At 34.7% G+C, this 15,718-nt stretch overlaps 1 protein-coding gene across 2 annotated transcripts in view; it reads left to right on the plus strand.

Moving 5' to 3' along the window:
• grm3 (glutamate receptor, metabotropic 3) overlaps positions 1 to 15,718 on the plus strand; it is a 117,555-nt gene that overhangs the window by 52,602 nt on the left and 49,235 nt on the right. For both annotated transcript variants that reach the window (XM_031899036.1, XM_031899037.1), the window contains exon 2: positions 12,633 to 13,189. In XM_031899036.1, coding sequence (XP_031754896.1) covers positions 12,728 to 13,189 — 462 coding nt within the window. In that variant the 5' untranslated portion in view covers positions 12,633 to 12,727. The remainder of the gene's footprint in view (positions 1 to 12,632; positions 13,190 to 15,718) is intronic.

The raw sequence follows: 15,718 nt of genomic DNA on the forward strand, positions 1-15,718 counted from the left end.
GTAGTTCCTAGATACAACAAAAGAGAGTGAATAATCCAAGCATAAGATTGTGAAAAATGATATTACAATTCTGTTGCACACAGCATGGGTTGGGGTGATCTTTGACATAAATATCCTAATGCTACATAATAGCCATTACACAAAATACTCGGCTTAGAATGTAATGATTTAAGATACAGAAAGTGACAGTAATAACAAATAAAGGTGTGTATTATCAATTTATTGCCCATATATGTAATGGATTGCAATATTAATAGCTTTACACAAAGGGATGGGGTACTAATTTACAAACATGGGTTCCTTATTGACAAGTTCTAACTCATAGACACTAAACTACAAGTGCTACATTGGTCTCTTTTTTTCTCAGGAATAGTACATTTGCTTCATGGTGCACAAAGAGCCATTTACACAACACTTGTCTTTGACAAGGCATTCAAGGTTTGGGTTTTTTATACTTAAGATGGATTAATTAATTATAAAAACAATTGTGGAAAAAAACAATTGATTTCTTAAAACAATGTGCCCAAACAACAGATATATACAGGTATGGGACCTGGGTTTTCCAGATAAGAGGTCTTACTGTAATTTGGACCTCCATTCCACTAAGGGCTAATTTACTGATAATTTTATCTTAGAGCTTAACACATAAAAACTCACCCACATTCGATTCATTCCTATGGAATTTTTAGATGCCTAATTATTAAATAGTGAACTCTAACATTCACCCATTGATAAATACATTTCTAAAACTGCATAGGAATGAATAGAACATGGGTGAGTTTTTTATTTAAGCTCTAAACTCACTTTTTGATGTACTAAAAAATTATTTAAATATTAAATAAACCCAATAGGATTGTTGTGCCATCAATAAGGATTTATGCATCTTAGCTGGAATCAAGTAAAAGGTACTATTTTATTATAACAGAAAAAGAAAATACTTTTTTAAAATTTAAATTATTATCTTAAAAAAAAAAGTGTATGAGAGATGGCCATCCCAGAACTTTCTGGACTTTTGGTTTCTGGATAGCAGATCCCATACCTATACTTATATATTATATATTTATACTAGACATGCACAAAATCTATCATTCTTGGATTTAGCCAAATATAAAATTCTTCAGGAGAGATTTTAATAAATATTGGCCCAAATCCCATTCCTAATCTGCATCATGCATTTGCATTTGGAAAAATTTGATAATTATATACTTGCCACTTGTCTGGAGCTTTAAATTCACATGACTTATGACTTTCTCAGTTCAGATTTAGTTTGGCTAATTACAAAAAAAATGGTTTTAGTTTATGCCAATTTTTGGGTATGCAATCAACTAAACATTACAGAATCCTATTGCAAACTGGGCTGGCAACACACTAAGGGGCAGATTTATTAAGATGTGAAATTAGACCTCACTACAGAAAAAAATGACCCATTTTCTATGATCTATCATCCCATTTGATGTTTAGAAGTTTATTTTTTAATAGGTAAAAGCTATAGTTCATCATTTGATGGAGTTTTTCTACGATGAGACCTAGGGGCTGATTTACTACGCGAGTTTTTCGTAGCCATTCCGAAAGTTGCGATTTTTTCATAGCGTTTAAACTTGCGCGAAAAGTTAAGCTTTTTTCCGTAGCGTTAAAACTTAAAAGGCGCAACATTTTGCGCAAGTTTTAACACTACGAAAAAATCGCAACTTTCGGAATGGCTACGAAAAACTTGCGTTTTTCCGCAAAAATCGTATTGGTAACGAAAAGTCGCGATAATTTTCCGAAAAAATCGCAAAATACCAATCATTACGAAAAAAATGCAATCGGACGCATTCGGCCCGTTCGTGAGTAAGTAAATGGGCCCCCTAATCTCACATTTTGATAAATCTGCCCCTAAAAAACTAACATGAATTTAAGAAAGAATTGACAATGGCAAATACTCTACAAAATTTAGGACAGCAAATTAACAAGCAAAAACCCATATTCTAAAATGTACACACCAAATAATCTTAATGACGGGTATTGTGGGTAAAAAACAAACCCTGTGATTAAATATTTTGTGGCAGTGTTTACTATAAAGTAAAACTAAATATTTAGATGTCAATACCCTTCTGCTGGTTCAGGGCCTGAGTATTAAGTAAATAGTGGGCATTGAGCTCCATGTTTAGTATGCATCATATACAGTAGGATTCTTACACTTCTGCTATGACTGGATTTTTTTAATTCGTTGAAAAATTGTGCATATTGTTGCTTTTCACTAACTTTTAAAATAGGTATTTCACCTTAACAATAAATGATACCATGACAAATGTTTTTCTTCTTAAATATTTTCATTTTCTTTTCTGCAACTCTCAGGCTTAGAATTTAAGATAATCTATTTGCCATGTTTATTTACACTAGTAAACATGATGAAATATGGGCCTGAAAAGAAGCATGAAACTAAAATTAAACCCTTGTAGTCAATCTGTTTTTTTTAGTAAACTATGGCAAAAAAGGGAAAGTTGTGCTTAATACTAAATTTTAAATCATTAGGTGGGATGCAATGAGGCTGTGACCACAAAATTCATACAGACAAAGACAAGAAATCTGCACTCACTAGTTATCAATATATATACATATAGGACATTAGGGGGTGATTTATCAACATGCAAATTTGAATTTTTTCACAATTGTTGTTTTTGCACTAAAATTCAAGTTATGGTACAAAAACTCGAATGTCTGTTATTTATTGAGAGCAGAAAAGAGCAAGTTCAAGTAGAAGTCAATAGGAGTAGTGATGAGCAACAACAGAAAAAGTCGCAAAATTGCGAAAAATCTGCAAAACACGTTTGTTGCAGGGATTTTTTGTTGCACGCATCTCTTTTGCCACAACCACGCCTATTTTTTCCATGGCCATGCCCATTTTGATGCGAACCTAACTTTTTTTTATGTTTTGGGAGAATAAGGCATTTTTAGTAATTTAATGCAGACATTTAATTACGTTTTCTCTCTCGCGCGCGCGCTCTCTCTTTATAGATATATAAGTGCAATTTGTCTGTATTTGGTTACTAGGATCAGTAACTCCGCAGTATAAAAACTAAAAAAATAATAATGACTAATTTTAAAAGTTGCTTACAATTTGGTCTAAAAAATAATTAAGATAATTTAAAGGTGATTTAAAAACATTTTACTGTATTTTTATTACCAATGTATTAGACAAACAAGGTATAGATTGGTTTGATCCCACCTAGCAAAGCAATGAACTTTACTCATCTTTAGCTCTAGGAAACAAAAAAAGCCTAGTGATTTGTTTGCTTGCTACTGTCTACAGTATTTTTTGTAGATTAATGTTTGATTGTTCATATAAACTGGGCTGTTTTTCTCTCCTTTCACAAATGTTAAACATTCAATTCAAATTCGATTCAAAAACATTCGATTCAAATACTCATTATTCAATGGAAAAAAGAATATAACATTCATAGCCAACCCATACAATTAATCAAATGTGACATAGTTTGTGCCCGAAATCCAGAAAAAGTCAAAAGATGCTTTTGTATCCTGAATTGAATAAATATGAATGCATACTAACAGAAACCAGCTGACTCTGAAAATGTATTCTTGTCCCTATAGTTTAGATACAGGTGAAATACTGTAGTGTGCAAACGATGGGCCAAACATGCTAGGTTTGGTCAATAGATATGTTACCCAGTCCATAAATATATGCTGTAATGGCCTGATATACTAACATTTTGAAGAATCATTTTCAGAATCTTTATATTTTTCACATGTTGTTGCCATAAAATACATTTTTTTCTCTATTGGGCTGATTTAAGAACATTTAAATTTGATTTTTTACTACATTTTTTACATTAAAACTCACAAATGTGAATTAGAGTTTCCAAAATTGGAATGTCCAATATGTATTAAGAACTTGCAAAACTCAAATGTAAAACTTTGGCATCTAAAAGCTCGTGAGTTCCTGTAGAAGTGATTTTTTTCAATTGGAGAAGATTAATGAAGACCATGGTGACCATCATAAGAATATTTAACCCCAGAAATAGGCCAGCAAGTATTATATATAATAATAATAATGGAAAACATACTCTCATTTTGCCTTTTGTTAAAATGTTTTACAACAAATCATGGAAGGATAACACTTTTAGGCAAAAAATCTCAGAGAAATATAGAAAAATGGTCACTTCTGAAAAAAGTTGTGCATAAAAAAAGGGAGAAAAATTTATAAATGGAAAAAACTGCAGCAATTGTTATTTGTTTCTTAGTTAATAAGCCCCTATCACTGTAAATGGCCTTACAGAGGAGACCAAGCCATTCTGTCCATGTGCAAGATGATTTACAAACTGATTGATCTGACTTCTGAATTGCTATAGAAAGATCAAGCTTTAATTGTCCATTGAGGTTAAACATGGTGCATTATAGTACGCCCCTTCATCCGTTGGAGTGAATGGTGCTCCTCTGGGGCATGCTACACTGCATTAAAATATAATGAACTCTGTTTCATCATTACGTAAATCTGATTTACTCAGCACTGAAAAGGCAGTGTTTGCAATTTCTCTGTTCTATAGGTCATTTCCTTGCAGCAAAAATTAACTGAGGTTATTAATCATAGTCAGACAGCTTGAGGTGAAGCTTAGTTAGCTTAGCTACGACCATGGTTTTGATTTTAGTTGTAGAGACTTCTTTGTGAAAAACATCATGATCAAGTTTGCATTGTGATACCTTGTATTACATATGTGTCAAAGACAGAAGGGATATATCTTTTATTTTAGTGTCCTCCCCTGGCTTCCCAGCCCAGCACATCATCCCTGCTCACCAGAGACTATCAGAAAGTAATTTGCAATTTAATTGATCAAGGGTGAGACAAGACACCAGGGGTACTGGAAGCTACAATGGATATCTGTGTGAACCCAGAGAGGTGCTGTAAAGAGTGTGTGACTAGGGGAGACTACTATATAAAGGGTGCTGCTAAGCGTAAAAGACCATTAAGGGAAGTACAGAGGAAAATACCCTCAGAGTTCCAAAACTATGCTGATTGACAGATCCACTGCTGATTCAGATGCAAAATGCCCATGTTGAGAGTGAAGTACTGTGGAGGTGCATTTCACCTCTATAAGATGTGATAATACACTTACACAGAATATGGACCAATCAAATGTAAGAATAAGAACCACATTGTCCAAGCCAAGTTACCCCCAAAGCATTTTTTTTTTGCTATAAGTTACTAGATCTAAGTACAATAATGTGTGTAATACATTTCAGATATTTTAAAATATTATCTTTAAATGTACTCTTCTATAATTATCTAATATAGCAGATATGTTTTGGCTCCTAATCCTATGCTGATTAGCGTAGGACCACATTATTAGGTTAATGGCATGCAGGGCTGTTTTGGATGCTGTGTGCACCACAATTTTGATTAGTCAAAAAAATGCAGCACCCAAATCCATCCCCCATAGACCTGAATTGAAATTACCTGACTTCTGCCAGTAGGTAAGGGCATAAAGCCATTTCAGGGACAGTTTTTCAGGGACAGTTAGGAGCACTTTGGTGCCATGTTTTGTGGTACTAAACAATATGCCCACAACTGTATACAGTGGGCATTTGGGAAGCGTATACGATACAAATATTCATTATTGCATTAAATCTTTTTCAGCTGTTCAAAAAAAAACCAGTATAATGATGGATCAAACAAGAACAAAATTATTTTACAGACTTTTGTGGTAACTTTTTTCTGTTCCAAGTAAAACTATTTTTCTATATTGTAAATCTACCCCATAAAGTAATTATTTTCTTACACTCTATAAACTCAGTAGCTTAAGGCAGTAATTCATAAGAAAAGCAAATCATCTCACTTCACAAGCAAGCAAAAGAAACATGATCTGCAATTTAGACACAATCAATTATGTTTTATAAATGTAGTTTTAATAAAAGTTCTGGTCTAGTAATCATGATCTGTTCAACACATTGCTGAAATGAGCTAATAGCAGAATGCAATTTGCAGCAGCTTCTGCTTGCTTAACAAACACTTGCTATGTTAATTGTGATTTCACACTTGACAGAACATGGTTGCCTCCAGGTAACATTCAGTTCACAGGACATTTGCCATTAAGATAAAATGTTCTTCTTAATATTATTCACCATCTGAGATGCCTTCAGGTGACCAATTGGCCAGATATAATTTGGATAACCTTTTTGTTTAACTTATATCATACCATATTTGCAATATAGAGCATCAAATGTTTCTGCAGCATGCTTCTTTGGTGACCTGGAAACAACAGTATCCGGCATAGCAGATTTGCATTTGAATTGCATTTGTTAGCTGGATTTTCATAACAGATCTTTTATTGCTGCAATGACAGCGGGATCCCCTACTGGGATTCGAGCCAGAGATACATGGTTATTTTAGCTTGTTATAAAGACAAACCAAATCCCTCAAAAACCTTACCACAAAAGCTTTTTCTCAGAAGGTGTACCTCTATTAGAGGGCTGTTGTACAAGCTTAGAAATTTGGCAACTCCATGGAAGTGAAGCTATAGCAATAATTTGGTTCTAGTAATACTGCTCACCTCTGTTTTACAGCTGCCCATCTAAGCACTGCTCCACAAAGTAAAGAAGAGAAAACAATGTGGAACTGAAGTAAAAATTAAGAGCTCCTATTAATATATTATGTACTATGTGCCCTGCACTGGTAAAATTGGTGTGTTTGCTTCAGAAACCCTTCTATAGTTTATATCAGTGATCCCCAACCAGTGGCTCATGAGCAACATGTTGCTCCCAGTGGCCTCAAAGCAGGTGCTCATTTTTGAATTTCAGGTTAGGGGGCAACTTTGATTGTATAAAAACCAGTTGTACTGCTTAACAGAGCCTTCTGTAGGCTGCCAGTCAACATAGTGGCTACCAAATAGCCAATAATAGCTCTCCTTGGTACCTCCAGGAACTTTTTGCCATGCCAAAAGTTTTTCCATTTGAATGCGGCTCACAGGTATAAAAGGTTGGGGATCCCTGGTTTATATAAACAAGCTGCTGTGTACCCATGGGGGTAGCTATTCAAGCTGAAAAAGAGGAGAAAAGGCACAGGTTACATAGCAGATAACAGATAAGCTGCATAGATTCCCGTTGTATTCTACAGAGTTTATCTGTTATCCTTTTTTCAAGTTTGAATGTCTACCCCATGGCTACACAGCAGCTTATTTATATTAACTATAGTAGTCTTTATAAAGACTTTTAGTGCTATAATTTACCCCAAAATGCACAAGATTCCCTGGTCTTATATTGATATGTTAACAATCCTGCATGCTTTTTTCTCTGTGTGAAATCCTTTGCACAGGTATGGGATCCCTTATCTGGAAACCCGTTATCCAGAAAGTTCAGAATTACGGAAAGGCCATCTCCCATAGACTCCATTATAAGCAAAAAATTCTAATTTTTAAAAATGATTTCCATTTTCTCTCTAATAATAAAACAGTACCTTGTATTTGATCCCAACTAAGATATAATTAATCCTTATTTGAGGCAAAAAAGCCTATTGGGTTTATTCAATATTTACATGATTTTTAGCAGACTTATTTATGGAGATCCAAATTACAGAAAGATCCCCTATCCAGAAAACCCCAGGTCCCGAGCATTCTGGATAACAGGTCCCATACCTGTATCACATGTTCATTAGTGAAGGGACAAGCCTCAGATATGGTCAAACCATCTAAATGCAAATAGCATAGTTTCCAATAAACCTTACGCTGGAGTTGCTTATTTTTTGTAATTATTTGTCGTAATGTCATTTTGATATGCTTTCTAATTTATTTGCATCTCTTGATACACAGACAAATAACAGCAATTTCTACCAAATAAAGTACTCTCTATTACCTTTGCAAAAGCCATATAATATATAGTTAATGAGCTGAAAGGCTTCATGTGCCCAACACATTTAATCCTTGACCTGATAGAAAAGCACTGACAAAAAGTTCAATTGTGACATAGAATTCAAGCACTACTGATAAATTAGTTCTCTTGTTATCCTCATTTTCCAGAGTAATTGCCCTATTCTTTCAGATGGTTTATCTTCCAAATAACAGAGGGTATGGCTGTATTTCATACGATTTTCTTGATTATTACGTTTCATATGTGTTTTTCTGTACTCACTATTCAGATTGAACAAAAGACTTCAGTTCCTGATTTTTTTTGCCTTCTTTCATTTTTAAAACACTATGGACTACCTGTAATTAAATGTTCAGGGCTTTGTTGTATCTCAAATATGCAGAATATTATTCAACAGTAAAGCCTACATTTTCTTTTTCATTCACCACTTCAAAGGATATCACAGAGGGGCATTTCATTCTAAAATTTTCATAATACTTCAACATTTCATTAAATAATCATAATAGGAATTAAATCACTCTAGAAAAATATATCACTTTTGACAATTGTTAGGTTAACTAAAGCAGAGATTGTCAAATTTTTTTGCACTGCAAAAAGAGGCACACATTTGGGACTGTAATAGACACATTATCATGGTAATTATAAGGTCACAGAGTTCTGCACTACATTTCCAGTAACAATTGCATTATTTGCAACTTTAGATAGGGAGCGTATAAAAAAAAAGGTTGGAACTAGAGCTACTGGTGTAGAATTTGTAGAACTTTGATTTTAGTTGAATCTCTCTAGGACTGTGTTACAGTGCAAAACACTGTAAGGGGTAAGGTAAAAAGGAGATGCTGTGTTATAACTTACGGCCCAATGTCACCCACTGTTCCTAGACATGAAAAGTCTATTTTTATAAGCAAAATGTTTTGGTTCATACATTTCACATCAATCTGACAAATGTCAACCCAGATTTTGTGTCAGCACTTTCTACTTCATTTGTTTTTTGTCTTGTTCCTTTGCGTAGCATTTTGACAGCCATGCATTGTACCACCTATTACTTAGTGCAAATGTCTTTTTTCAAGTTCCTTAAAATGGCTTTCTTTTTCTTTTGTTTGTTTGCATAGTAATTTTTTTGTCGAAAGAAACTCTTAAAGATCCTATATGTAAGAGTCTGAAAATACCATAAAGCATTATGTGTGCCCCTATTCTGAATCTATTACAAGTATAGGATCTGTTAGTCAGAACCCATTATCCAGAAAGCTTCCAATTCATGGGCAGGCCATCTCCTATAGACTCCATGTTAATCAAATAATTGAGATTTTTAGAATTAAAATATTTAAAGCTTTTCAAAATGGTAATAAAAAAAAGTACCTTGTACTTGATCCCAGCTAAGCTCTAATTAGTTATTATTGGGGGCAAAACAATCTTATTGGGTTTAATTAACGTTTTAACGTTTTAATGATTTTTTAGTCAAATTAAGGAGATCCAAATTACTTATATGGAAAACCCTAGGTCCCGAGCATTCTGGATAACAAGTTCTATGCGAAAGAAATGTTATGTTTTTTCTAGGGACCTTGTGGCAACCAGAAACATTGCTAACACAGTGGCCATTAATAATAACTGTCCAGTATTTACTATATATATATATATATATATATATATATATTGTACAGCATTTTATATTTCTTAAGCTTTAGTTGAGGAAATATTTCTGGGGGAAAAATCTATACACATATATATTTTGCTTGTTTTAATTTTGATGCTTTACTAGTGTTTACTAATATGATGTAAGTTAAATAAATATCTGGTATAAGCTCCATAAAACACACTAACGAAAAAGCTGTACACTTTACACATTTCTCTCAATGGTTTGTGAAAACAGTATTCCTACTAATATTCACATGACTACGTGTCTGATGGCTTTAATGCCATCATTTCAATGACCATGTTATTGAATGCATATTATTTGCCTTGTGTCTGAAAGGCCAATGAAATACAATAAGCATTTTCAAAGGCGAGAGAAAGAGCACAAAAACTAAGTAATATTTTACTGATTCAATATTTCAAAGAGCAGACAGGTAACCTTCCAGTGACCCAAACAAATAGCTGAAATAAAGTGCAATCTCCAGCTAATAGAGTGGGATACACAATTCACAAGATCTTTCTGCTGCTGATGAGGAAACTGAAGAATAGATCAGCTGACACCAATTCATCACTGAATTGCTTGCCCATGTGGCCCAAATGTGCACTAATTCCACAACTAGCTGCCAGCTGTTATTTCTCTATATAGATCTCCTGTGATACCATTGTTGCTAAATACCATTGAACAATTGCCAGCAAAAAAAATATATATTATATTATATTATATATATATATATATATATATATATATATATATGTGTGTGTGTGTGTGTGTGTGTGTATATGCATATATAAAATATTATATATATATTAAACATTCTAGGGACCAGGGGTTTTAAAGATAAGTGTTTTTTTGGCGATGTAGTGTACCATGCCTTAAGGCTAACAGTTCATTTAGCATTAAAAAATAGGATTAGTCAAGAATAAAGAATTGGTTGCATTATTAAGACACTATATTTCAGAGCTTTCTGAATGAGGGCTTTCCATATAATAGATGTCATACATTAGGGGAGCATGTAATAAAACTCAATTTTTTTTCAGTTTGGCTTTTCTGATGCTTAAAACCTGAATTTCGTGGAAAAAAAAACACAAGATCATGTAGAAGTCAATATCAGATTACCCTTTTAAAATTGGAAAATCTTTGCTTTGTGGTTTTAGAGGTTTTCTGAGGTTTTTGATGCTGGCTTTTGTGCAACAATAAGGAAAAGCCACATTTTTCATGACTTTTTTTGCTGCTTTTTTGAGATCTAAAACTAAAGATCTAAAACTGAAAAAAATCTACTCTATAGGGCAGATTTATCAAAACACGAGTTCGAATCCCGAATGGGAAAAATTCGGATTGGAAACGAAAATTTCTGAAGATCCGATCCGAAAATCGAAAAAGTCGTGAAAGCGCTGAAAAACTTGTGAAAGCGTCGAAAAAGTTGTGCTCAGAGCATTCGTGGATAAGTAAATGTGCCCCTAAGGGTGCAGCAGAGCATACTATATACCATATCACAAGTGTAATTTCCAATAGTACCCTATTTCATCAAACAAAACAAAGAAGAAAGTGAATTTCATGGTACCTTCCACCCAGTACTGTGTACACCAGTGATCCCCAACCAGTGTCTCAGGAGCAACATTTTGCTCCCAGTGGCCTCAAAGCAGGTGCTTTTTAAATTGCTGACTTGGAGGCAAGTTTTGTTTGCATAAAAACCAGATCTACTGCCAAACAAAGCCTTCTGTAGGCTGCCAGTCCACATAGGGGCTACCAAATAGCCAATCATAGCTGTAATTTTGGCACCGACAGGAACTTTTTTAAGGTGTGTGTTGCTCCCCAACACTTTTTCCATTTGAATGTGGCTCACGCGTATAAAAGGTTGGGGATCCCTGGTGTACACAAAAAGAATAGAGCTTAACATGACACCTTGTCCATACCACACATTTTGTAAAGTCTTTATTTTAGTTTTGCTTTATTTTTACTTAAAATACTCTAACCTGGGCTCCCCTGTGGTGGTGTTCTGCTGCATTTCACCACAGGGGAGTGCATGTAAGCACTGAACGCAACATGCTGCCTATGTGAATACAGGCCTATTGAGAAGAATAGCATGCGTCTCTTCCTGCACTTCCCTGTGGTAAAACGCAGGAGTAGCCACTGCAGGGTAGCACAATTAAAAACGTTTGCCAGAATATAACTCAGACTGCAGTTTTCTGACACTAGCAGTTGCAAGGTCAACAGAACTATTTTTATTCCAGGTGCAAGGTGCAAAGGCACTGCTTCAGGCACAGTTTTTTGCCCTTTAGTGCTATTCCATCTGGAGCAATAATAAATAAGGGTGTATGTCGTTTTACTAGAAATGGGCTATTGGAGACTTGGAACGCTTCTCATTCAAAGCTGGAAAAGCAACCACTGAAATTTCAAAACAAAACAGCAAAATGAATCATCCTAGTCTCATAGTTGTCCTTTAGATGAACGAAGGAGTATACCCAACTAGGGCAGGTTTTGTGTTTTGGTATAAATATGTGGTTGTGTATATATATATATATATGTGTGGTCCTACAATAATCACTAAGAGCTAATGAACCGTTACTTAAATTTGAGGGGAAATGAGTTTTATGTTTAGGTTATTGTCTTAGATTTGCTATACCTATAGATAATTATAGCAGTTCCACAATGAATATATATATATTTATATATATAATTATCCAACTGCTGCAAATTAGTGTTTATTAGTGTGTTCCTCTACATGTTTTGGGCAAAGCCCTTTTTCAAGTAAACAACATAACATCTGAACAAAAAACATTTAAGTGGTTCCAAGACCCACAACTCATTCAGGTAGGCTATCACTCCTGTGATCCTACAACAGGAGCACAGGAGTGATAGCCTGCCTGAATGAGGTAGCTGAACTGGAATACTGGATTTGGAAAGAAAGGCTTAATTGATATATTGTACACATACAACTACACCAGAAGAATGTGCTACCGCATGTATATATTGTACTTTGGGTTAGGCTAGAGTGCTTATTGAAGCAACCTATTAAAAATGTACAGTATATTGTCTGATAAGGAAAAGTGAGCAGTAAGAGTTTACAAAGAGGGACATGGTAACTGTTAAGGTAAAAAACACCATTACATTTCATGATTATTTTTTTTTCTTGTTTTTATCTCTCTAGGAATGTAATGCCACTGCAACGATCTACAGCAAATTACTTTGCTACAGAGGAATAACAAATTGGGCTTTTCGCTGTCATATCAAGCCACAAAAGTCATGAAGACCAGCCTTCAGGTCCTTCTGTTAGCTTTATTTTCCAAAGCTGTATTGCTTTCCTCAAGTGACCACAACTTTGTGAGGAAAGAAATAAAGTTTGAGGGTGACCTTGTTTTAGGAGGGTTGTTTCCTATAAATGAGAAAGGTGGGGGAATGGATGAATGTGGCAGGATTAATGAAGACCGAGGCATCCAGCGACTTGAAGCTATGCTTTTTGCAATTGATCAGATTAACAGAGATAGTTCACTTCTTCCAGGAGTCAAATTAGGAGTTCATATCTTGGATACCTGTTCAAGAGACACATATGCTTTGGAGCAATCCCTTGAGTTTGTTAGGGCTTCTTTAACTAAAGTGGATGAAGCGGAATATATGTGCCCAGATGGGTCATATGCCATTCAAGAAAACAGTCCCTTGCCTATCGCTGGAGTCATTGGTGGGTCCTACAGCAGTGTTTCTATACAGGTAAGTCTTTTAAAATCAATATATGCTTTTATAGAATGGTTCCCAAACATGAATTCTGACCCCCCCCCCCCCCCCCCGGAAATCTTAAGTACATATATGAGCAAAGGCAAACATGAATTCAAACCCTGCTTTCTTTTACATACTGAACTTAGTGCTTACGTTACGTTAACCATCATTTGATGCACATGGGGGCTGATTTACTTACCCACGAACGGGTCGAATGGAGTCCGATTGCGTTTTTTTCGTAATGATCGGTACTTTGCGATTTTTTCGTATGTTTTGCGATTTTTTCGGATTCTTTACGAATTTTTCGGATCCAATACGATTTTTGCGTAAAAACGCGAGTTTTCCTATCCATTACGAAAGTTGCGTAAAAAGTTGCGCATTTTGCGTAGTGTTAAAACTTACGCGAAAAGTTGCGCATTTTTCGTAGCGTTAAGTTTTAACGCTATGAAAAATGCGCAACTTTTCGCGTAAGTTTTAACGCTACGAAAAATGCGCAACTTTTTACGCAACTTTCGTAATGGATACGAAAAACTCGCGTTTTTACGCAAAAATCGTATTGGTAACGAAAAATTCGTACAGAATCCGAAAAAATCGCAAAACATACGAAAAAGTCACAAAATGTTCGTTTTCAAGTCGGAACTTTTCCAATTCGGGTCGGATTCGTGGGTTAGTAAATCAGCCCCATGGTGTCCTAGTTTGAAATATTGCTATTGTTTAAGTCTTTCAAAGGACTCATATTGTGCCTATTATTGCAGAGCTGCACCTAACATTGGTGAATGACCCCCTGTAAGGACATTGATATATCATGGTGCAGCTTGGTGGGGTGCCATGGGGGCAGCCTGGCAAAGGGATCCTATATAGTTTTGTGTATTATCACTGGGTTTGCCATGATAATTCTTTAACACTGGATACTGACACAGACTCAGTCCTAACCCTTTACATTAAGTCAATGCCCAAGCAGATTTTTGAGTTTTTTTTCTTCAGAGAAAATAGCCAGAGCCTTGCATGTTTCTAGGAGCAACACACTGCCATGAACCATACAGCTTTCTTTTTTTACATTTGGCCCTACAACTAAGGCATTTAGCGGTATTGCCCAAGTTGTTAAACCCTGGAACTAACCAACTGAGATAAGAAATGTAAATATCAGCTTCACTGCCTTTTCTTATCAACAGTCCCTACTCACAGCAGTTGAAATACTCTAAAGGCAAAATGTAATAAAAGTCGTTAATAAAAGATATGTGCAATATGAACAATTGTTCCTTTGTGCAAAAACTATTCCTTTGAGCCTTTTTAATATAGCTTTTGCAAACCTAAAAAAAGTATTATGACCCATCCATAGGTCATAAGAAAAAGTACATTTTTATAGTTTGTGCCAGTGCAGAGTACATTAATAAAATGTTTTAATGAAACTCATTATATTTTCTTAAGACAATATGCCACCTGTAACCAAGTTTTACACAATGTGCTATGCACAATTAACATTTGCAATTTAATAACAATTTAATGAAGAATTCAACATTGTAAAATGCAAATTCTTTTCCTTACATTTCCCAAAAACTGATTTTTTAAGTGATTCTTAGCTGTGGAATTTCCTGTAGCATCACTATTTTTATGTGGGTTTATTTTGTTGTCACTTGAGATTTGTAATAATAATAATTTGTGATACAAAATGTATTTAAAAATATAGTTTATTTTCAGATCTTCCTATACATTTTTTCTTTCATTTACCAAGATTCAAAACAAAATGTGTGCACAAAGTCCATTTGTAGTAATCAATAGCAACTAATAGGATGTTTGCTTTTAAACATGTGACCAGAAAAGGCCACTAGACCTAAAGCAAACTTTGCATCTTTTATATATAACCTCAAGTGAATTTTGTCCTTTCCTGTAATGTAGCTCTATAACACTTCAGTAATTTTGTAAAATCCATAAACTATGGATCACAGCAGTTACAGGATGTCAATCTGGAAATTAAATATTTGCTGAACTCTATGTCCCTCAAGCACAGAGTATTATTTTCACTTCAATTAACTTAAGTTCATTTAATTGACTGCTGAGACACCAGAAGTCTCCGCTTTTGAAGCTGCTTGCAAGTAAGCAACAGTAGTATCTTTGTCCACAAGAGCTATTTCTTACATTTTGCACCAGCCTCTTATGGAAGATGTTTGAAAGAAAAAATATGCAAAGAGATTAATTAAAGAGACAAAGAAGATTATTTAAGAAGACAGTATGATTATTCCACGTTGTGGACTACTGCACATATAAAGTTGTATAATTTGACACATAAGGATCTAGTAACATTCACATTAAAAAAGAAGACTTTTTAAACTTAAGTTCCAGGCTGCCACAAGATGCACCAAGGGGTTGCAACATAAGACTGTAATGGTATAGGCTTTGTAAAATGAATATTTTGATTGCTTAAAAAGTACCAAAAACTGTCCAACCATTTAGAAGCAATAAAGGCATGCATCACAATTATAATGGGACAGTATTTAAAGAAGAAAGAAAGTCATTTTGGCATTT

This window comes from Xenopus tropicalis, chromosome 3, assembly GCF_000004195.4.
Source record: "Xenopus tropicalis strain Nigerian chromosome 3, UCB_Xtro_10.0, whole genome shotgun sequence".
In the NCBI taxonomy this organism is placed as follows: domain Eukaryota; kingdom Metazoa; phylum Chordata; class Amphibia; order Anura; family Pipidae; genus Xenopus; species Xenopus tropicalis.